A 24,243-nucleotide genomic window follows, 5' to 3' on the forward strand; every position below is an offset into this window, starting at 1 on the left:
ACCCTGGATGACAGAGCAAGACTCTGTCTCAAAAAAAAAAAATGGAAAAAGAAAAAAGGACAAAGAAAGAAAATGGGGGCAAGATACCTACTTTTTCTATAAATTATCTTTGTAGTTCAAGTGTCCAGTAAAGTTCTCTGTTCCAAGCAGACACTTAAAATAAATGTTTGCTCAAAAAGGTCAATTTCTCTGCGTGCTGTTTTGCTGCCCTTCCTAAAGGCATGTGCATCAGTGCAGCACTTCTTAACTCATATTAATAGGTGTTCTGTGATTTTTTAAAAAAGTGCCTGTAATTATATTAATTTTGGAAAAGCTATTTTAAATATTAAAGCATTTTAAACATTTAACTTATAAAATAAAATCAGTTTATTTTACAGGACTTCTCACAGCCTTTAATGTACCAGCAAATCCATTGAACTTCCAAGAGAGGGTTGCAAGGTGCTGTCTTCTGCAAATGTGTTTGTCCACAGAACTCTGTTTTCATATTTTCATGGTATCTCATTGAAATACAGCTCAAGCAATTAGCCTAAACTCATAGATGAATCAGGAGTAGACATCAATTTGTTTGTCCCTGATTTGTCTGAATTAGGCCAAACAAGGATCTTTAACTGGAAATAGGGTTATTGATTACTTGACTGCAGTCAGATTTCTAAAATTGAGTAAAAACGCATTTGTGGTTCAATTGCAGACAAAGACATACCGGTTACTTTCTCCAGGCTCCCCACAGTATTGGCAGAAGTGTAAAATTAAGAGATCAAGGTCATTTCTGGTAAACCCTTGCTGCTCCTACTCGAGGTCAGATGCCACCCTCTCTGTCTGAATCATCCAAATCAAAATTGGCCAGGGATGAGGGTATAGTGCTGGGACCAGACAGAGCCACCACCGGCTGGTGGCTTAATTATGAAGCAAATTTACAGAGCCACAAGGGGGATGGACCAGAGGTGGCGTGGGAAAGATCATTATGTCCAGCTCCTTAACAGGGCAATTTCTTCTTTCCACTTGAGTATTTCTAAAATTGACTTTTTAAAAATCCCTTGTTGGCCTTTTCTGTCCTCTTGAGAAATCTTGTCTGTTTTTCTTCTCAGCCTTCCTGAAATTTGGAACAGTGTTTCTGAACAGTGTTCTAGAACCCTGGTGGCTGGGATGTGTCACAAGTCATCTGTGAGCTGAAGTAAACCATTAAAAGCACATGCATTTGCAAATTACCACCAAATAGAATGGATTCAAGAGTACCTTATATAAGGTCTTATCTACCTACTTTGAGATCTCCTTTTTGAGTGGAATGAGCTGTTCTGATTGCATACATGATTACAGTGCTTATGAGTGGCTTTATATTTCCATTTTTATTTTCTTTTTTGATAAGATTGCACTTGAGCTACAAAGATACCAGGAAAATTTTCATTTGTAATAACACAACTGTTATGATTACTCGATGAAAGGCCGCCAAAATGATACGAGAAAAATGTTCAATAGTGATATTGTGGCTTAAAAAAAGCAATCAGGTTAATTATTTGCATTCCTCGATAGTCTACACTTGTTCCTTTTTTTTTTTTTTTTTTTGAGACAGAATCTCCCTCTGTCGCCCAGGCTGGAGTGCAGTGGCACTATCTCGGCTCACTGCAACCTCTGCCTCCCAGATTCAAGAGATTCTCCTGCCTCAGCCTCCCGAGTAGCTAGGATTACAGGCATGCACCACCATGCCCCACTAATTTTTTGTGTTTTCAGTAGAGATGGGGTTTCACCATGTTGGCCAGGCTGGTTTTGAACTCATGACCTCAATTGATCCACCTGCCTCGGCCTCCCAAAGTGCTAGGATTATAGGCATGAGCCACCACGCTCGGCCTATACTTGTTACTCTTGCCATATTGTCTATATTTCCTTTGCAGTAGGAGTCTAGAAAATACATCATTTTGCCAGGCGCAGTGGCTCACGCCTGTAATCCCAGCACTTTGGGAGGCCAAGGCGGGCAGATCACGAGGTCAGAAGTTCAAGACCAGACTGGCCAATATGGTGAAACCCCGTCTCTACTAAAAATACAAAAATTAGCCGGGTGTGGTGGTGGGCATTTGTAATCCCAGCTACTCAGGAGGCTGAGGCAGAAGAATCACTTGAACCCAGGAGGCGGAGGTTGCAGTGAGCCGAGATCACACACTGCACTCCAGTCTGGGTGACAGAGTGAGACTCTGTCTCAAAGGAAAAAAAAAAAAAAAAAAAAGGATAATACGTCATTTTAAAAGTGAAATATAGTATTTTCAAAAGTATATCTTTATTATTATAGTTGTTAAGACTGATATTTTTGTAATTTTTTACTTTCAAGTGCCTTTTAATATATTCCCATCTCCAAAAATAGTTGTGCCACACTCATTGTTAATTTCTCCTCTCTGCCAGTTTGGTGGGGATTCATCAAAACCTAGTTCACTCTATTATGTGCGTCACTCAAGGGAGCTTCATCCAGCATGCATGTTCATGGAGAACTTGATGCCAAAGAGGTGCTTCCTCGTTCTCTTTTCTTTTCTTTTCTTCTTTTCTTTTTGTGTTTTTGAGATGGAGTCTTGCTCTGTCACCCAGGCTAGAGTGCAGTGGTGCAATCTCAGCTCACTGCAACCTCCGCCTCCCGGGTTCAAACAATTTTCCTGCCTCAGCCTCTTGAGAAGCTGGGATTACAGGCGCCCGCCACTGCACCTGGCTAATTTTTGTATTTTTAGTAGAGACGGGGTTTCACCACCTTGGCCAGGCTGGTCTTGAACTCCTGACCTCTTGATCCGCCTTGGCCTCCCAAAGTGCTAGGATTACAGGCATGAGCCACTGTGCCCGGCCTGCTTCCTCATTTTCTTCCTGATTTATAGCATGCTTGCCTCCAGCTTTGATAGCAGCGGCATGCTTATGCCTTCCTCTAGGCATCAAGGTGTCAGCAGGATCGATTCCTTCTGAGAGCTATAAGGGAGAGATCTGTTCTAGGCTTCTCTCCTTGGCTTGCAGATGGCCATTTTCTCCCTGTGACTTCACATTTTCTTCCATCTATCTCTGTGTCCAAATTTCCCTTTTTGTAAAAGTATCAGTCATGTTGAATTAGGGTCCTCTCTAATGACTTCACTTTAATTTGATTACATCTGCAATGAGCAGTTTCCAAATAAGATCACATTCTGAGGGATGGAGGTTTAGGACTTCAACATTTGAATCTGGGGAAGACACAATTCAACTCATAACAACATGTTAATTTGCTACTTATGAACTTTTCTCCCTTTTTTTTAAAGAATGTACATGGCAAGTGAAAGCAAACGATCGCAAGTACCACGAACAACCTCACTTTATGAACACAAAATTCTTTTGTATTAAGGAGAGTAAATATGCGGTGAGTTGTTAACTTTCTGAATTGTTTTTATTAAAATGCAGTTTTTTCCAGTAGCTGGCATGCTTACTACCTTCATGCTACACCTGCCTTCCACGTAACCACCTGCCTGGGGCTATTGATAATCACCATTATTTCTATAGAATGTCATTTTTATTGATGTTTACCTTTGGGGTGGGTAGGGGGTGACTTGAAACAAAACAGAATTATGTAGATTGAAATTTTCTCTCTCTCTTTTTTAAATTTTAAGCTCTCTTAAAAATGTTTTATGAAAGAATATACAATGATGGCACAGAAGCCTCCTGTTTGAAAGTAATGAGTTTGAAAGGAATCTCTTAAGAACTTATCTTCCGCTTCTCTGCCTGGAATGGATTTAGAGATTTTAAACATATTTTTGACTCAGAAATGCTTATTACCTTTGGAATGTGATAAAGAATGCTTAAAGATTAAATGCAAAATACAAAAATTAGCCTGGAGTGGTGGCATGTGCCCACAGTCTCAGCTACTTGGGAGGCCGAGGCAAGAGAATCGCTTGAGCCCAGCAGCCAGAGATTTCAGTGAGCTGAGATTGTGCCATTGCACTCCAGCCTGGGTGACAGGAGTGAGACCCTGTCTCAATAATAATAATAATAATAATAATAATAATAATGATAATAATAATAAATATTAAGTGTGGGCTTAAATGTTGTAAGATGTGTGTTTTAGTTCCGAGGGCTTCCGTAACAGAGTACCACAACTGGATGGCTTAAAACAACAGAAGTTTACTCTCTGCTGATGCAGGGATCAGAAGTCTGAAATCTTGGTGTTGGCAGGGTTGGCTCCTTCTGGAGCCTCTGCAGGAGAATCTGTTCCCTGCCTCTCCCCTGGCTTCTGGTGGCCACTTGCAATCCTTGGAGTTCCTTGGCTTACAGATGAAGTCACCCCAATCTCTGCTTCCATCTTCAAGGGGCATTCTTCCTGTGTGTGTCTGTGTGCAACTTTCCTCTTATAGGGACCCCAGTCCGAATAAGCACCTCATTAAATTAGAGCCTGTCCTAATCACGTATGACTTCATCTTGATTATCTCTGCCTAGATCCTATTTTCAAATAAGATCGCATTCATAGATATTAGCGTTAAGACCTGAACATATCTTTTGCAGGACACAATGCAACCCACTACAATACCTTTTGCTCTTTCTTACATAGCAGTCTCTGTCTCCTTACTTAAATAAAAGCATCACTTTTCCTGGCTTTGGCCATGTTGTTGTCTACCTTTACCCTGTTTTCTAACAGTCTCTAATGGGTCAAGGAATCTGACAGCAGGATTTATTCGGTCACAGTCTGATGTCTGTTTCTTGTTACTGCCTCTGTCATAAGACTCCAAGTAGTCATTTTGAGGCTTGGCTGGAGTGCAGTGGGGCAATCTGCAACTTCTGCCTTCCTGGTTCAAGCGATTCTCCTGCCTCAGCCTCCCAAGTATCTGGGATTACAGGCACATGCCACCACACCTGGCTAATTTTTGTATTTTTAGTAGAGGTGGGGTTTCACCATGTTGGCCGGGCTGGTCTCGAACTCCTAGGCTCAAGTGATCCACCCACCTCGATCTAGTGCTGGGATTACAGGCATGAGCCACCGCACCCAGCCAAAATCATCAATATCTTTCTGACAGATTATGTTCCTTTGTCACTGTAAGCTGTGGGACTTAGTGATTTTTGCAGATGTATATACATTGTGATAAATACAACATCATTTAGAATGACTCTTATTTTTTCCAACAGAATAATGCAATTAAAACATACAAGTACAACGCATTTACCTTTATACCAATGAATCTGTTTGAGCAATTTAAGAGAACAGCCAATTTATATTTCCTGGTTCTTCTTATCTTACAGGTAATGCCCTTTGCTATCTTAAATCTGTTTGAATTATAGTGACTCAATAACATTTAAGCTGTAGACACATATTATGTGAATAATCTTGAAAGTGTTTTATATTAGCATCAGGGTTCTGTACATAAAGGAACAGTGCCTCATACACAGAACCAGCTCAATCAGTGTTATATGAACAGGGAAAGGGAGCAAATGGAAATATTATTCTAATTCTGTATTTTAAAAAATTTCATGTTATACTGATATGGGTGTTAAAACTTGTATCCCTGAAGTGAATAAAACTAAAATCCAGCCAGGCACAGTGGTCCACGTCTGTAATCCCAGCACTTTGGGAGGCCAAGGCGGGCGGATCACCTCACTTGAGGAGTTTGAGACCAACCTGGCTAACATGGTGAAACCCCGTTTCTACTAAAAATACAAAAAATTAGCCAGGCATGATGGCGCGCACCTGTAATCCCACCTAGTCGGGAGGCTGAGGCAAGAGAATCGCTTGAATCCAGGAGGTAGAGGTTGTGGTGAGCTGAGATCACGCCATTGCACTCCAGCTTGGACAACAAGAGCTAAACTCCATCTCAAAAAAAAATAAAATAAAATCCTTACTTTGTAAAATTATTTGCACCTTAAAATTAAACCTATTATTATGCTTGTCTGTTATTATTGTATTTAGATGCTGAATGTCCCCCCCAGAAAGATCATTGATTTTTTTATTAAAATTTTGGTCATAAATTTCAGTAGGTTATTTTTGTGAACTGTTTTTACATTTTAAAAGGCCTACTTAAAAATTTTTTTTTCCTAATTGTGGCAAAGCATCCAGTTATCCAGAGAGCATGAGTTTAACTGTGTAATATCTGTTGCTGTAATCGAGGGAACTCTGCATACACTAGTTAGTGCCAGAATCAACCTTTAGTGTCTGCCGTGTGGATTACAAAGCTTAAGCTCAGAATATCTACCTGGTTTTTTCAGATTCTTTTTTTCTTTTTTTTTTTCCCCCCCGAGTTTCGCTCTTGTTGTCCAGGCTGGAGTGCAGTGGCACCATCTTGGCTCACTGCAACCTCCTCCTCCTTCTCCTGGGTTCAAGCGATTCTCCTGCCTCAGCCCCCCCAAGTAGCTGGGATCACAGGTGCCAGCCACCATGCCCAGCTAATTTTTTTATTTTTAGTAGAGACAGGGTTTCACCATGTTGACCAGGCTGGTCTCAAACTCCTGACTTCAGATGATCCACCCGCCTCAGCCTCCCCAAGTGCTGGGATTACAGGCATGAGCCACTGCGCCCGGCACTTTATCAGATTCTTTACAGCAAGGGTTGGATTTGGAAAAGTTACACCTGCTGGGATTGATCCTCTAAGGTTTTATGAAAATGGGGTAGAATGTGTGTCTAGGTGGGGATGGAGGATGCGTGGAGAGGAGAGAAAAAGAAGAGACGATGCTAAGGAGAAATGGATACGCGATAATTTAGGAAACTGTAAGACCTTCAAGTCAGATAGTAAAGGATGGCCCTGTTATCAAAGGAGATGCTTAGAAAGGTGTGTGTAGAGGGTTAGCACTGCAAACTCCAAGGTGCCGCTCTGTAGGAAGTAGGCCATTCTCCCTTACTTCCTTCTAGCAGGGAAGAGGAGTTCCGCGTATTCACCGTGATGTGGGAAGAAGGATCTTTCTGTCTTCTAACTGCACCCCAGTTATCTTCTCTCTCTCTTTTTTTTTTTTTTTTGAGATGGAGGCTGAGGCAGCCTTATTGTCAAGGCTGGAGTGCAATGGCGTGAAGCTCACCAAAACCTCCGCCTCCCAGGTTCAAGCCATTCTCCTGCCTCAGCCTCCTGAGTAGCTGGGATTACAGGCATGTGCCACCACACCTGGCTAATTTTGTATTTTTAGTAGAGACGGGGTTTCTCTATGTTGGTCAGGCTGGTCTCGAACTTCCAACCTCAGGTGATCTGCCCACCTTGCCCTCCCAAAGTGTTGGGATTACAGATGTGAGCCACCGTGCCTGGCCCAGTTATCTTCTCTTAAGGTCAGCAATCCAAATTAGCATAACAGTAATAGCTGTAGGCAGCTTCTTAACTTGTGTTGTCACTACACTTAATTCTTCTCGTCTAGAAGGTCAGGCCTGGCATGACCTCCATTTTGCAGAGAAGAGCTGAGACCTAGTAAGCTAAAGTAACTTGCTCAAAGTCCCATAAGCCATAAATGGTAGAGCTGACCAAGACTTGGATCTAGGAGTTGACTCCAAAGCCTGTCATTTTAACCACTACATTATATAGCCCAGTGATCAGGAGGATGGTTATGAAATAACTTTATTAAACTAGTGTCCCAATCTTTATTCAAACTTAGAGGCTGTCTTGATGGAGGTAGGGCTTCCTGCAAGGCCAGCTTACTTTCTTGGATAGACCAATGGTGATGATCATGAAGGAAGCACTTTCTTTAATGCCCTCAGAGATGCTCTCCCTAATCCCTTGCTTTCAGAGGCAGCTAGTACCTCTTGCCATCTTTGCCTCCAACACGGGATCCTCAGAAACCATTGACTGAGAAACCTGCAGTATAGAACCTACTATGCCTGCATTCCTTAAAAGTTAAGATGACTTTGGCCAGGCACGGTGGCTCACACCTGTAATTCCAGCACTTTGGGAGGCTGAGGCAGGAGGATTGGCTGAGGTCAGGAGTTCGAGACCAGCCTGGCCAACATGGTGAAAACCCATCTCTACTAAAAATACAAAAAAATTAGCCAGGCGTAGTAGCACACACCTGTAATCTCAGCTACTCAGGAGGCTGAAGCAGGAGAATCGCTTGAACCTGGGAGGTGGAGGTTGCACTGAGCCAAAATTGTGCCACTGCACTCCAGCCTGGGTGACAGAGGGAGACTCTGTCTCAAAAAAAAAACAAAAAAAAGTTAAGACGAGACTTCTCCCTTGCCACTCCTACCCCCTCACCCCCAGTTAAATATGATTTTCACAATCATATAGCCTGTTAGATCCTGCTGTTGCTGGGTGAGGATGGACCCCACTGACACTACCCTGGGGGAGGAACCAAAGCACTGCTGCCTCCGTGTGAAGGGGATGGGAGACCAGGCCATCCTCGCTTCTGCAGTACAGACCCCGGGAGGCATCAGAGCTTTCTGCTTCTGCTCAAGGCGGGATGCAGACTCGGGCCCCACTCTGCCCAACTCCACTCCACCAGAGGCAAAAAATTTAGAGCAACTCTCTTTTAGGTATCATGATACAAAACTTCCTTGGTGTCCAGTTAAGGTTGCAGTGAGATAATTTCAGGAGCCACTGCCCTCTAGGCTCTGTTCCAGGTATCCAGAAGCTAGAGAGAACCACTAGAAGGAGATTGTCCAGATGCTACACTCTGCAGGATGTAGACTTATGTGATGACGGTGATGAGACTTGGAATTAGCAAGCTTAGAATTAGCAGTAAGTTACCTGTACGCTTGATATGCCTTCATGGACACACACATAAACCCTTTTATTCTTTTAGGCAGTTCCTCAAATCTCTACCCTGGCTTGGTACACCACACTAGTGCCCCTGCTTGTGGTGCTGGGCGTCACTGCAATCAAAGACCTGGTGGACGATGCGGTGAGGATTTCTCATACAACGTTCTACTCATTGCTTTGAGATGACTTTAAGTTCTCATGCCTTCCTTCTCTATTGAGATGTTTAAAACAGCATTTCCCCATCTTCCTTCTCAAGGCTCGCCATAAAATGGATAAGGAAATCAACAATAGGACGTGTGACGTCATTAAGGATGGCAGGTACTGTGTCTTCTTTAATTAGTAACTGAGTTTCAAGGATGTAATGCATAACTCTGCCTAGAAACACATTCGGAGATAATTATTACAATGTAGAAGGCTATTAGTACATTAACTTTTTTTTTTTTCGAGATAGAATCTCGCTCTGTCACCCAGGCTGGAGTGCAGCAGCGCGATCTCGGCTCACTGCAACCTCCACCTCCCAGGTTCCAGCAATTTTCCTGCCTCAGTGTCCCAAGTAGATGGGATTACAGGCGTGCACCACCATGCTCAGCTAATTTTTGTACTTTTAGTAGAGACAGGGTTTCACCATATTGGCCAGGCTGGTCTCAAACTCCTGACCTCAAGTTATCCGCCCTCCTTGATCTCTCAAAGTGTTGGGATTACAGGTGTAAGCCACCACGCCTGGCCTTAAATTATCTTTTTAATGGGTATGTACCCCTGTTGTAATAAATCTAGTAAGGATAGTGATAAAAATAGATAAAAAGATGACTATTTTGGGTACTAAATTCCATAGGAAATATTCATTAGCATTTTTAACATATCAACACTTTTAAAAGTTTTAAACTATAATATTGTTTTAAAGATTTTCACATATACAAACGATATACCCAGTGGACATAATGAACCTACTATAAATAAGAAACTTAATTTCTTTGGAGGCAGACATCTAATCACTCTGTGTTTATCTGCCATTCTTTTATGGCCAAAAATGACTTGGAGATTTAAAATACATTTTAAATATGTGTTTATGCCCCAGTTCCCCTAATGTTACAAGAATTTAGTATACAATTCTTAACTCCAGGATTAAAAAAAAATTTTGGCTTATCTTTCAATAAACGAAATTGTAGATGTTTTACATTTCAATATTTCTGAAATTTTAAAGTAGAAATTTGCATGTAAGTCCGAAATGACAAATGGATAGGCCAGCACCTTCTTGGCAGGGCTACTGGAAGGCAATTCTGAATACTGAAATATTGGAGGCAATTCTGTTAGATTCTTCTATCTGATGTTCCAGTTTCCTCTGAGGAGGCCCCCTGTGCTCTACCCTGCTAGTGCTCAAGTTCTTATAGGTGTGACCCCACTGCAGGGGCTGCTCAGGCCATGGCCCTGCCAGACATGCACCCTAGACTTCCAAATTCAAGGCAACCCAGAGCTCCTCTTTACCAGTGTAGGTAGCTATAGTACAGGCTAAACGTATGGGCTGGCCAGGCACAGTGGCTCACGCCTGTAATCTCAGCACTTTGGGAGGCCGAGGCAGGAGGATCACTTGAGGCCAGGAGTTCGAGGCCAGCCTGGAAAACTTAGTGAGACTCCTGTCTTTTTTTTATTATTATTTTTTTGAGACGGAGTCTCGCTCTGTCGCCCAGGCTGGAGTTCAGTGGCGCAATCTCGGCTCACTGCAAGCTCTGCCTCCCGGGTTCACACCATTCTGCCTCAGCTTCCCGAGTAGCTGGGACTACAGGTGCCTGCCACTGCGCCTGGCTAATTTTTTGTATTTTTAGTAGAGACGGGGTTTCACCGTGGTCTTAATCTCCTGACCTCATGATCCGCCTGCCTTGGCCTCCCAGAGTGCTGGGATTACAGGCGTGAGCCACGGGGCCCGGCTGAGACTCCTGTCTTAACAACAACAACCTCCTCTGCTAGGCTCATTGGGACACTTATTCTATTTTAGTGAATGAAGGGTTTCCTAATCCTGGAATTGTAAATAAAGCCAATTAAGATCTTTAAGTTGTTGTGATTTTGTCTTTCGACACTTGAAAGGTAACTTTCAACATAATTGTCTTATTTGCAAAGGAAAAAAAGCCATCTAAACATATTTATAGCTTGGTATAGTCTATATTTGAATTAGACAGAGTGGAAGTACGGCTGTAAGTCAGGTTATTTTCCTCAGTGTTGACACATAAAAAGTCTTGGAATTAGGCCTTAGTTATTATTTTTTGCACTTGAATTTGCAGTTCTGCCTGAAGCCTCTTGCTCAAAAAACAACTCATTACTGATCGCTGAGTTGGTGCTTCCATCACAGTTGACTACATTAATTTAACAAACACTTATGGAGTACTTAATGTATGTTGGAGGCAGGGCAGTATCCTTGATAAATTTATAGTTCAAGACAGAAGATGAGACACCTGCACACATCATTCTAATAAAACCCATATCAGAATAAAAAAGATAAAAACAAAATGCTCTGACAGTATAGGGAAGGGAAAATTCACTTTAGCAAGGGAATGTGGGGAAAGATGTCAAGACGTGCGCAAAGCCCTGAAGATGATGAGCTAGGGAGGCTGAAGGAGTTGTGTAAACACAAGTTGTGGTGACAGCACAAAGCTCCATCAGGCAACTGACCATAATCCAATTTGAGTATAGCCTCAGGGCCTTAAAGGGAATGCAGTGTCTTTGTCAGTTAAGCCTTTACTATTAAGAAGTTAACGGGGCCGGGCGCGGTGGCTCACACTTGTAATCCCAGCACTTTGGGAGGCCGAGGTGGGTGGATCACGAGGTCAGGAGATTGAGACCACGGTGAAACCCCGTCTCCACTAAAAATACAAAAAATTAGCCGGGCATGGTGGCGGGCGCCTGTAGTCCCAGCTACTCGGAGAGGCTGAGGCAGGAGAATGGCGTGAACCTGGGAGGCGGAGCTTGCAGTGAGCTGAGATTGCACCACTGCACTCCAGCCTGGGCGACAGAGCGAGACTCCGTCTCAAAAAAAAAAAGAAGTTAATGGGCCAGGTGAGGTGGCTCATGCCTATAATCCCAGCACTTTGGGAGGCCTAGGTGGGTGGATCACCTGAGGTCAGGAGTTCGAGACCAGCCTGGCCAATATGGTAAAAACCCATCTCTACTAAAAATACAAAAATTAGTCAGGCGTGGTGGCACGTGCCTGTGGTCCCAGCTACTCGGGAGGCTGAGGCAGGAGAATCTCTTGAACCCCAGGAGGCAGAAGTTGCAGTGAGCTGAGATCGTGCCACTGCACTCTAGCCTGGGCAACAGAGTGAGACTCTGTCTCAATAAAAAAAAAAAAATTAATAAATAAATAATAAAGATAATTTAAACAGCAGAGAGTAGGCAAGCTCTGAAGCGCCATGAAGACTCTGGGAGGCCCACGTGGGTGCCATAACGTAGGTGCTTCTGTCCTGGGACCAGCAGGGAGCAAGTGATTGGTCACCGAGAAGGAACACAGCAGGGAGGCGAGTTGGACATAAGCAAAAACAAAAGGGGGTGGCAAGTATTTCCCTGCCACACACATAAGTGGCCCCCATAAACTCTTCCTTACATGACCTAGATGAAAAGAATATATCAAAGTCATTCATCATTGCTTCCTTCAGAGGCCAATACGATTTTCATGCCCCCGCTTAATATGTTTACATCATTAAAGAGCAAAATTTTAGCATTTTCTCTGTGACTTACACATTTTCCAGAATCTGTAACATCCAGAAAGAATAGTAATTCCCTTGCCTGTAACTTAAAATATCAATAAATCCTCATTACTTTTAATCCTTAGATTCAAAGTTGCTAAGTGGAAAGAAATTCAAGTTGGAGATGTCATTCGTCTGAAAAAAAATGATTTTGTTCCAGTAAGTGAGCAAGTTCTGCTTCCCTCTTTCTTGTTCTCCCCCAGCCCCTGTGCTCGGCTTTTCTCTCGTGGTCTCGGTGTTATTTGTGTGTTTTGTTTTGGACAGGCTGACATTCTTCTGCTGTCTAGCTCTGAGCCTAACAGCCTCTGCTATGTGGAAACAGCAGAACTGGATGGGTAAGTGTGTCTCGATGGGCCTGATTTAAAGCTGGCCTTTGAAGGCACATTCATTCCATTGAAATCAGGGCATTCTGGACCAGACTGCTTGATATCTGGCCTTGCCTCTGCCACCTGCTTCCTGTCCCTACCGATCTCACCTTTGCCCCTCTGTGAAGTGGAGCTCTTACTAACTGCCTTTCTCCACCTCTCAGGGAAGGTAAAAGGATCAGACAGGGGCATATGTGTCTGAGCCCTTTATCAACTGCTGAGCAGTGTCCAGACAGATATGAATAATATTGAGGTTATTATCTGTGTCAGAGAAAGGAACAGATTTTTAAAGTCTTTACCAATAGGCAATTTATTTATTTATTTTTGAGACAGTCTCACTCTGTCGCCCAGGCTGGAGTGTAGTGGTGCTATCTCAGCTCACTACAACCTCCACACCCCCTGGGTTCAAACAATTCTCCTGCCTCAGCCTCTTGAGTAACTGAGGTTACAGGCTCCAGCCCCCACACCCTGCTAATTTTTGCTTTTTTAGTAGAGATGGGGTTTCACCATGTTAGCCAGGCTGGTCTTGAACTCCTGATCTCAAGTGATCTGCCCGCCTCAGCCTGCCAAAGTGCTGGGATTACAGGGGTGAGCCACCGCACCTGGGCCCAGGAGGCAATTTTGAATTCTCCTTGTGTTGGTTTTGGTTACTGTGCTATCATTTAAAAGAGGATAAAGTTCTGTTTTTGACCAGTTTTCTGACCAGTTTTCAAGGCATTTATTGAGTGCTCACGAGGTTGCCGGCACTTTACATATTAGCTCATTTAATCCTCCAAACGACCATGTGAGACGAATATTATTGGTCTGTATTACCCATGATGAATCGGAGGCCCAGGGAGGTGCAGCAGCCTGCCCAAGGTCACACAGCAAGCGGTAGAGTCAGGACATTGCTCCCTCTGCTCCTTGTGCCTCACGCTCCAGATGTGCATACACTGCTTTACAGACAGTGGAAATCATGAGACTGAAAACTAGGGCTGTCTTTGCTTCATAGATCAGTCAACTGACTGTTGGAAATCTATCACACTTTTTCGGTTTTTTTTTTTTTGGAGAAAAAAATACTTAAAACCAATTAACCACTTCTTAATTGTAAAGGCTAATTGGTTAAAAACCAATTAACCACTTCTTAATTGTAAAGGCTTAACTGACAAAGACACTGCATTCCCTTTAAGGCCCCGAGGCTATACCCAAATTGGATTATGGGCAGTTGCCTGATGGAGCTTTGTGTTGTCAGGTTGGTCTCAAACTCCTGAACTCAAGTGATCTGCCTGCCTCTGCCTCCCAAAGGGCTGCGATTACAGGCGTGAGCCGCCGCGCCCGACTGACTGTTTATCCTCAATTATAAAACTGCTATTATTTCCACGAGAGATTCTAAAGCTTTACAAAGACATAAGATCCTAATATGCCCTGTCAGAACAGAATGGTGAGGTTGAGAATGAACGTACCTAGTCCATGGAAATTCCTGAGTATTCGTGAATCCTATATAAAGCCGTCAGTCGTGAGAAGGCAGCCTCACCCTTGAGAGCACCTGTCCCCGGCCTGCCCTTGTGCCTACCCACGACCTTACCTTGCACTATGTTGGGGTAATTGGGAGTAAAGCTAAGATCTCCTTTTCCAAATAAAATTGTCTTTCAAAAACGTGTGATCCAGTTATTCACTCTGGAAAAGAATTTGACAGAGATGAAACAGAATTTCTGTAACAAATATGTGTTATAGAATCATCTTAATGTGATTAAATATTAGACACTACATTTTCAAACAGCACTTTGGTAGTCCTAGCTGGTGATAAAGTTCAAGTTAATGAGAAGGATGTTTGTGGTCACCTCTGTCCTAACCTTCACAACAACAAACAGTGAAGGGAACCAACATTTCCCAAGGTCAGAAATTTTCTCTAGTTCAGGGGATAACCTTATCCAAACCTGAAGTTCCAAGGTGAACAGAGTTTGAAAATAGAAACAGCTAATTATTTAGCCTTCATGTCCAGGTATGGCTAATGTAACTTTGGATGATTAACTTCTATTTCAAACTCGAAAATTTATTCATTTCATTTTTTCCCCCTTCCTTTAGAGAAACCAATTTAAAATTTAAGATGTCACTTGAAATCACAGACCAGTACCTCCAAAGAGAAGATGCACTGGCAACATTTGATGGTTTGTACAAAACAATGTCTTACTTTGCTTTAAATTTTAGTTGCTTGGTTCAATTCCTATTAATTAAAACCAGAAAGACTTTTGTATGTGATTAATTATGTGAATCTTATATTTTTAAAAGGTTTTATTGAATGTGAAGAACCCAATAACCGACTAGATAAGTTTACAGGAACACTATTTTGGAGAAACACAAGTTTTCCTTTGGATGCTGATAAAATTTTGTTACGTGGCTGTGTAATTAGGAACACTGATTTCTGCCACGGCTTAGTCATTTTTGCAGGTACGTTCAGAGTTTCTTGGGAAATTAATCAGCTATGATCTTTAAAGGCTTAGAGAGGATTGCTTTTTTGTCCTTTCTCCATCAAAACCAAAAGAAGAGTAACAGCATCATGAGCTATTCTTTTTTTTTTTTTTTTTTTTGAGACAGAGTCTCACTCTGCAGCCCAGGCTGGAGTGCAGTGGCACAATCTCAGCTCACTGCAACCTCTGTCTCCTGGGTTCAAGTGATTCTCCTGTCTCAGCCTCCAGAGTAGTTGGGATAATAGGCGTGTGCCACCATGCCTAGCTAATTTTTGTATTTTTAGTAGAGGCAGGGTTTTGCCATGTTGGCCAGGTTGGCCTCGAACCCCTGACCTCAGGTGATCCGCCCAACTCGGCCTCCAAAAGTGCTGGGATTACAGGCGTAAGCCACCATGCCTGGCCAAGAAGAGTAATTTTATTGGCAAGCTAGTGAATTGATTTTTCCCAATTGTTGATTACATTGAATTTTCCATTTTCAGGTGCTGACACTAAAATAATGAAGAATAGTGGGAAAACCAGATTTAAAAGAACTAAAATTGATTACTTGATGAACTACATGGTTTACACGGTATTTATTTTTCATCTCAGCAGATCTCTCATCTAGATTGCTGTCTTTTGCACTAATATTATCGTATGTTTTTCTAATACAAAGAAATCTTACCTCTTTAGGTAGAATAGAAAAATTACTGGGCACTCCAAGCTTCAAATGCAGGAAGAAGGGATTTTTTTTTCAGAAATGCCTCACTTTTTCTCAGAAATGCCACACTTTTAAAAGGAGAATTCCCTTGGGAAGGGAAATTTCAGTTGTAGGGTGCCCTGAGTGCTTTGATGATGGGAACTGGAAAACCAGGAAGCCCTAGATAAATTAGTGAAGCTGGACTCCTAAAGTCAATGTAGGGTTGATTTCATCGCTGTTACTTTCCCATAGAGGCAGTTCTCTTAGAAGCAAACCTCCCCCAGCACCCCCAAAATCTACTGTATAGCTCCAAATACAAGGCAAGGCTAAAAATAAAGTATGTCGAGGACCCTCAAGACCACTCCCGGGTTTGATGATTCACTGGAAGGACTCATAGGCCTCAGCACATAGTCATATTCACAGCTGTGACTCATTACAACAAAAGGACACAGAGCAAGATCACCAAAGGCTCATGGAGCAAAGTGCAAAGGAAACCAGGCACAAGCTTCCAAAAGTCTGCCGTCCTGCCCCCACTCCCCACCAAGCCACTCACACAATAGGCACTTAATTCTCCCAGCAGCAATTAATGACACCACATGTGAAATGTTGTCTGTACCAGGGAAGCTCATGAGAGACTCAGTGTCAAATGTTTTTAACAAAATCTCTAGACTCCCCCAGAAGAATGCAGATGGTCAGCATAAACCATGCTGTTTGCACATGGGTTTTTTTGTTTTTGTTTTTTTTATTTTTTTTTTTTTTGAGATTAAGTTTCGCTCTTGTTGCCCAGGCTGGAGTGCAATGGCATGATCTTGGCTCACTGCACTCTCCATCTGCCAGGTTCAAGTGATTCTCCTGCCTCAGCCTCCCAAGTAGCTGGGATTACAGGCACCCGCCACCCCACCTGGTTAATTTTTGTATTTTTAGTGGAGACGGGGTTTCACCATGTTGGCCAGGCTGATCTCAAACCCCTGACCTCAAGTGATCTGCCCGCCTCAGCCTCCCAAAGTGCTGGGATTACAAGCGTGAGCCACTGCACCTGGCCCATGAGGTATTCTTATCAGAGAATAAAAAATAACCGGGAAATCCTCCAAACATCTAAGTTACCAGATACCAGCCCAGGGCAAATCTTGCAAGCCGGCCTTTGGAGGAAGCAGTCTCAGACCTGCTATGTTTGCTCTTTTTTGCCCACGTGGTGACCCCAAATATTAAGCACTCTTTCTATTTCCCAATGAAAATTTTTTTCAAATATTTAGTTCAATTTGAATGCATACTTCTAATACTTATTCTTTGATTTCATATATATATTTGAAATCATATAAAAATAATAATTTAAGAAACATTTTCCCCTGCTTTCTCATTTCATGAAAATTGCATTTGAACTTTTCACATTCATCTTCGGTGTCATGGTTGTGGTTATGAGTGTGGCATTCTCAAAGAGCCTGTTGGCACTCTGCTGTTTCCATGACAAAGTTGTGAGATATAGCACTTTTGGAGTCCATGTCCAGAAATTTAAATTTGTCTCTGGAAATTTTATTCCCACTTGCGAATCTCCAAGTACCATTAGGACGGTTGACTTTTTATTCCTTCCATAAATATATGCTCATAACTTCTACAACATAATACTTATCATATTGCTTCTTAAGTGATCTTATTTTACAATCTCATGCAATACTTATGACATTACACCTTAAGGAATAATCGCCCAAATATAGGTGAAATTTTCTTGCCCTGAAAAGAAAATTCTGGCCGGGCAAGGGCCACCTGTAATCCCAGCAATTTGGGAGTCTGAGGCAGGCAGATCACTTGAGGACACGAGTTCGAGACCAGCCTGGCCAACATGGTGAAACTCATCTCTACTAAAAAGACAAAAATTAGCCAGGCGTGGTGGCGCGTGCCTGTAATCCCAGCTACTCAGGAGGCTGAAGCATAAGAATTGTTTGAACCAGGGAGGTGGAGGTTGTAGTGAGCCACAATGGCACCACTGGACTCCAGCCTGGGCCATACAGTGAGACTCTGTCTAAAAAAAAAAAAAAAAATCTGTTGAATATTTTCTATAAGCATTCCAGTTTTCCAATTCAGCCTTGTTGGAAGTTGTTTCATGCTAAGTAAGATATCTTTCCCAAACAGTATGTTATTGTTCAAAGTAAACATAATTGAGAGAATGCCCTGTAATATAAGACTCTTCAAGGATTTGAATGTAAGACACCAAATCTCTCTGGAGAGATAATTTTGGGAACAAAACCTCACCTTCTATGGGAGATGTAGGATACATCAGTCAATCGTAGCAATCAAATAGACTTTCAAAGCGTTAAGTTGGTGCTGTTTTTATTCGACATATATTATTTTTACAGACTACTTAATACTCAATCATATGAAGTATTGAGTAAGGTTAATTAGCATCTAGGAAATGCAAGAGGTTGGAAATCCATCTTCAGAATGCATTTAAATGTTTTCTGTCTTCTAGATCTTTGTTGTTCTTATTCTGCTTTCTGCTGGTCTTGCCATCGGCCATGCTTATTGGGAAGCACAGGTGGGCAATTACTCTTGGTACCTCTATGATGGAGAAGACGCTACACCCTCCTACCGTGGATTCCTCGTTTTCTGGGGCTATATCATTATTCTCAACACCATGGTACCCATCTCTCTCTATGTCAGGTAAGGCTGTCCTCTCTGGCATTTTGCTTTAATGGAAGAATGTTGTACCTTCTCCCAACATAGTCCCTTGATTTCTAGTGATCATTGTTTCAAAGGTCACAAAGAACAGGTAAGAAAATCATGTTCATTTCAGAACTGAGGGTAAGAGAGGAAAAGGAAATTAACATTTGAGTATCCACTCTGTGCCAGGCACCTTTTATCTCATCCTGTTTGCAGATAAGGCTAGGGAATTTCAAAGATCGATTGCCACTCCTGTAGTCATTGTCTTATTAGTAAGGTTCCCTTCTCATCGGGTTCCAAAGCCCAGACTTCCGGAAAGGGCCTGGGAGGAGGGGAAGATTTAGCATGTGATGGAAAAACTTAGTTTTCCATTTCGGAAGTGGTCCTCACCTCTTATCTGAGCCTTCTTTATTATCATCTGCCACACCCAAGGTGGAGAACTTGTGCTTTCTGGCCACTACCTCCTACTAGGAAAGAAATTCCCTGTCCTTCATCAACCTCTCAAAATGTTCTTTTTTTCATCTCAAATCTCAATCACAACAACAAAGTCAGGGGCATATCTCTGATAAGTGGTAAGCAGCTGATTTGGTGATACTTCTTCATTTTTTACTTTTACTTTATTTTTATTTTTATTTTTTTTGAGATGGAGTTTCACTCTTGTTGCCCAGGCAGGAGTGCAATGGGCATGATCTTAGCTCACTGCAACCTCTGCCTCCTGGATTTGAGCAATTCTCCTGCCTCAGCCTCCTGAGTAGCTGGGATCACAGGTGCCCACCACCATGCCTGGCTACTTTTTTGTATTTTTAGTAGAGACAGGTTTCACCAAGTTGGCCAGGCTGGTCTTCACCTCCTGACCTCAGGTGATCTGCCCACCTCACCTCCCAAAGTGCTGGGATTACAGGCGTAAGCCACCATGCCCAGCCTTTTTCTCTTTTTAATATGAAAGTTCACTGCCCTTGGCCAAACTGACTTTGAGACCTTTTTGGGAGGGATAGTGCTTTGGAATAAACCCAGCAGCCAGAGTTCATTCTTAGTTCTGATAAAGAATAGCCCAGAGACATAGGAATCACACACACACCTATAATTAGAGGCATTTATTTTATTTTAGTGTCATTATATGTGCATTTGCTTTATTTTTAATTTGATTACATGTAGTTACTGTTGTTCTTTTAACATGAAGGAAAGCCCTGGGGCAGCCATCTGTTCCACAGCTACTTTGAGAAAAACTGAGATGAGTGTTACCTTTGTCAAGGGAACTATTACACAGATAATTTTGCCTAAAACTATCAGTGTGTATTATAAAAGAAACTGTATATATAATTTTATATAAAGGTATGTCAAGTAACAAATATGATTTCTTTATTTTTCTTGGAGATAAAGGTCCTTTGAAAACATGCTGGAGCAAGTTCTTCCAGATAGTATCTCTGCTTTGCCTTCAACCCTCATTCAGAATAAACCCAACCCCAAGGCCCCAAGTGTGATCTGGTGCTCAGCCTTCCACTCCGCCCATACCTTCTGCATCTCAGCCCACCTCCCTGGGCTTCTACCACTCTGGCCCCTTGATATTCTTCCTGCCATGGGGCCTTTGCCCCTGCTCTTTTCTCTGCCAGGGACATCCTTACGTAGGTATCTATCTGCTCCCCTTTCACTACAAAGGCCTCTACTCAAATAACACCTAATTACCCTGGCCTTTCCCGACTCATTCTGTTTCTGACCACTTCTCATTCCTGGAGATCTTCATATCTGTTTACCTTGCTTTGCTTTGATTTTTGTTTGTTTGTTTTGTTTTGAGACAGAGTCTTGCTCTGTTTCCCAGGCTGGAGTGCAGTAGCGCGATCTCAGCTCACTGCAACCTCCGCCTGCTGGGTTCAAGTGAGTCCCCTGCCTCAGCCTCCTTAGTAGCTGGGATTACAAGCACATGCCACCATGCCTGGCTAATTTTTGTATTTTTAGTAGAGACGGGGTTCCACCATGTTGGTCAGGCTGTTCTCGAACTCCTGACCTCATGATCTGCCCACCGCGGCCTCCCAAAGTGTTGGGAATACAGGTGTGAGCCACCCTACCTGGCCCCTTGCTTTGATTTTCTGCAGAGAACTTTCGCCTCTGATACAGCCTCTCTTTATTAGTTTATTTATTTTTCTGTCTCTACTAGAAAGTAACCCCCTTAAGAGAACGGACTTTGTTTTGTTTACAGACATGTCCCCTGCACCTAGCATGGTGTCTGGTACATAGTAGGCACTTAGGAAATATTTATGGAAGGGAGAGAAGTGGGGAGAGCATTATTTTTCCATCTGTTTAACTTGTTATAGACTTCCTTGGCTCACCTAACAATTGCTGGCTATGTAAACAGCTTCCTTATAACTGAGATAGGTAATGTCCCTTATAGTTTTTTTTTTTTTTTTTTTTTTTTGAGACGGAGTCTCGCTGTGTCGCCCAGGCTGGAGTGCAGTGGCGCAATCTCGGCTCACTGCAAGCTCCGCCTCCCGGGTTCACGCCATTCTCCTGCCTCAGCCTCTCCGAGTAGCTGGGACTACAGGTGCCCACCACCACGCCCGGCTAATTTTTTGTATTTTTAGTAGAGACGGGGTTTCACCGTGGTCTCGATCTCCTGACCTCGTGATCCGCCCGCCTCGGCCTCCCAAAGTGCTGGGATTACAGGCTTGAGCCACCGTGCCCGGCCTGTCCCTTATAGTTTTAAAATTCAGATGATCCTTTTATAATATCTTATTTTGGATATTCTATAACCTTATCATAATTTAGGGATCATGATTTAGGGTATTTGCCAAAAGCCTTTTGCCCTATTTGAGAGCACAGTGGAGTCTCTACCCTAGGGTACTCTCACTCCCTCTGCCCTACCACTGAGGGCAAAGATGAACATGGCCATTCCAGTGCCCCTGGGTGCTATGGGGAATGGGGGAAAAGAGTCAGGCTTGCTGTGTCCACTGCTCTGTCTGCAGTGTTGCTGTGTCATCCATTCTGCTGGGCTGTGTATTCTGAACATGGGTGTCTTGGCTAAATGCCCAGGAGCGAGTGGGAAATCTCACTGAGCAATTTTGAGTGGAAATTACTTGTCTAAAATCAGCTTGACCCTGAAGCCTGAGAATGATGCATGTGGTTAGGAGAAACCAGAGGCTGAGTGCATGGGCTTGTCTCCTTGTAGAGGGCTTAGTTTGGGCTGATGTAACAGAAGACCCTTGAAATTTATTGCTCACAGTTCTGGAGGCTGGGAAGTCTCAAATCAAAGCATCGGCAGATTCAGGTCTGGCAAAGGCTCACTTTCTGCTTTATAGGCACAGTCGGTGCCTTCTAGCTACGTCCTCACATGGCAGAAGGGGCAAGCAAGCTCCTCTGAGCCACTTTAATAAGGGCACTAATCCCATTCATAGGGGTGGAGCCCTCATGACCTAATGACCTTCTAAAGGCCCCACCTCAATACTGTTGAATTGGGGATTGGGTTTCAACATATGAATTTGGAGGGGGATTCTAACATTCAGACCACAGCAGTGAATAAGCAGCTTGCTCTTGTCTGTACAATGAGAATAAAATCTCTACTACTTGCCACTCATATCTGAGCTCTCTACGGAAAATAATCTTCTGTCTTCCTAGCGTGGAAGTGATTCGTCTTGGACAGAGTCACTTCATCAACTGGGACCTGCAAATGTACTATGCTGAGAAGGACACACCTGCAAAAGCTAGAACCACCACACTCAATGAACAGCTTGGGCAGATCCATTATATCTTCTCTGATAAGACGGGGACACTCACACAAAATATCATGACCTTTAAAAAGTGCTGTATCAACGGGCAGATATATGGTAAGTGGAAGCTGTCACTCATTTTCTGGGTGAGTGGGGCTGCCTGCCGTGTGCAGGTCACTACCTGGACTATAGCCTGTCTCCTGGCATTGCTGGTGCCCTCTCGATGCAGAGTCCTGCTGCTGGGGCCATTCTCCAGCTGAGCACCAGGGGAGCACCAGGACAGCACTGGGGACACATGCATGGGAGAGGACAGCAGCCAGAAGTGGGCTCACAGCTGGGTGCAGTGGCCATGCCTGTAATCCCAGCAGTTTGGGAGGGTGAAGCGGGAAGATCACATGAGGTCAGGGATTTGAGACCAGCCTTGCCAACATGGCAAAACCCCATCTCTACTAATGATATAAAAATTAACCAGGTGTGGTGATGGCGCACGCCTATAATCCCAGCTACTCAGGGGGCTGAGGCAGGAGAATTGTTTGAACCCGGGAGGCGGAGGTTGCAGTGAGCTGAGATCACACCACTGCACTCCAGCCTGGTGACAGAGCAAGACTCTATCTAAAAAAAAAAAACAAAAACTAAAAGTCTCATTACTATATGATCTAGCAATTCCACTTCAGGTTATATACTCAAAAGAACTGAAACAGGGACTCAAAGAGATATTTGTACACCTATGTTCATAGCAGCATTTTCACAATAGCCAAAAGATAGAAGCAACCCAAGTGTTCATCAATGGATGAATGGATAAATAAAATGTGGATACACACAATGAAATATTATTCAGTCTAAGAAAGGAAGGAAAATTTGACACATGCTACAACACAGATGAACCTGAACTCGTTTATGCCAGAGGTTGCAATTTTTTGAATTTTTGCAATCAGAACTTGGTGATGACCTTGACCAGTAGGATATAAATAACTCCCACATGCTTAGCATTCCAATAATGGAACACTAGGCATAAATGGGTTAAGGACATTATGCTAAGTGAAGTAAGCCAGTCACAAAAGGACAAATGTTGTATAATTCTACTTATATGAAGTACTTAGAATAATCAAATTTATAGAGACAAAGTAGAATGATGGTTACCAGGGACTGGAGTCAAGGGAATTGGGAGTTATTGTTTAATGGGTACAGAGTTTCAATTTTGCAAGATGAAACAGCTGCACAACAGTGTGAATATACTTGATGCCACTGAACCGTATGCTTAAAAGTGGTTAAAATGGGCTGGGTGCAGTGTCTCATGCCTATAATAACAACACTTTGGGAGGTCAAGGCGGGAGGATTGCTCGCGGCCCAGAATTCTAGACCAGCTTGGGTAACAAAGCAAAAATTTTAAAAAATTAGCAGAGTATGGTGCTGCATGCCTATAGTCACAGCTACTTGGGAGACTGAGGCAGGAAGATCCCTTAAGCCTGGGAGCTGAAGGCTACAGTGAGCCAAGATCACACTCCAGCACTCCAGCATGGGTAACAGAGCAAGACCCTGTCTCAAAATAGCAACAACAAAAATTGGTTGACTGGTGTGCAGTGGCTCACGCCTGCAATCCCAGCACCTTGGGAGGCTAAGTCAGGCACATCCCTTGAGCCCAGGAGTTTGAGACCAGCCTGGGCAAAATGACAAAACCCTGTCTCTGGCCGGGCACAGTGGATCACGCCTGTAATCCCAGCACTTTGGGAGGCCGAGGTGGGTGGATCACAAGGTCAGGAGTTCGAGACCAGCCTGGCCAATATGATGAAACCCCATCTCTACTAAAAATACAAAAATTACCCGGGGGTGGTGGTGGGTGCCTCTAGTCCCAGCTACTCAGGAGGCTGAGGCAGGAGAATCGCTTGAACCTGGGAGGTGGAGGCTGCAGTGAGCAAGATTGCGTCATTGCACTCCAGCCTGGTGAACAGAGCGAGACTCCGTCTCAAAAAAAAAAAAAAAATGCCTCTACAAAAAACAATAATAATAATACAAAAATTAGCCAGGC

The 24,243-nt window shown here is 43.1% G+C and overlaps 1 protein-coding gene across 1 annotated transcript in view; it reads left to right on the forward strand.

The window, feature by feature from the left end:
• ATP8B1 (ATPase phospholipid transporting 8B1) overlaps nucleotides 1-24,243 on the forward strand; it is a 145,887-nt gene that overhangs the window by 78,323 nt on the left and 43,321 nt on the right. Inside the window, exons 3-13 of the mRNA XM_003264274.4 lie at nucleotides 3,255-3,352; nucleotides 5,107-5,220; nucleotides 8,689-8,787; nucleotides 8,902-8,963; nucleotides 12,463-12,535; nucleotides 12,641-12,711; nucleotides 14,806-14,888; nucleotides 15,010-15,168; nucleotides 15,668-15,756; nucleotides 18,329-18,519; nucleotides 22,126-22,334. Coding sequence (XP_003264322.1) covers nucleotides 3,255-3,352; nucleotides 5,107-5,220; nucleotides 8,689-8,787; nucleotides 8,902-8,963; nucleotides 12,463-12,535; nucleotides 12,641-12,711; nucleotides 14,806-14,888; nucleotides 15,010-15,168; nucleotides 15,668-15,756; nucleotides 18,329-18,519; nucleotides 22,126-22,334 — 1,248 coding nt within the window. The remainder of the gene's footprint in view (nucleotides 1-3,254; nucleotides 3,353-5,106; nucleotides 5,221-8,688; nucleotides 8,788-8,901; nucleotides 8,964-12,462; nucleotides 12,536-12,640; nucleotides 12,712-14,805; nucleotides 14,889-15,009; nucleotides 15,169-15,667; nucleotides 15,757-18,328; nucleotides 18,520-22,125; nucleotides 22,335-24,243) is intronic.

Source organism: Nomascus leucogenys, chromosome 4 (genome assembly GCF_006542625.1).
Source record: "Nomascus leucogenys isolate Asia chromosome 4, Asia_NLE_v1, whole genome shotgun sequence".
NCBI lineage: Eukaryota > Metazoa > Chordata > Mammalia > Primates > Hylobatidae > Nomascus > Nomascus leucogenys.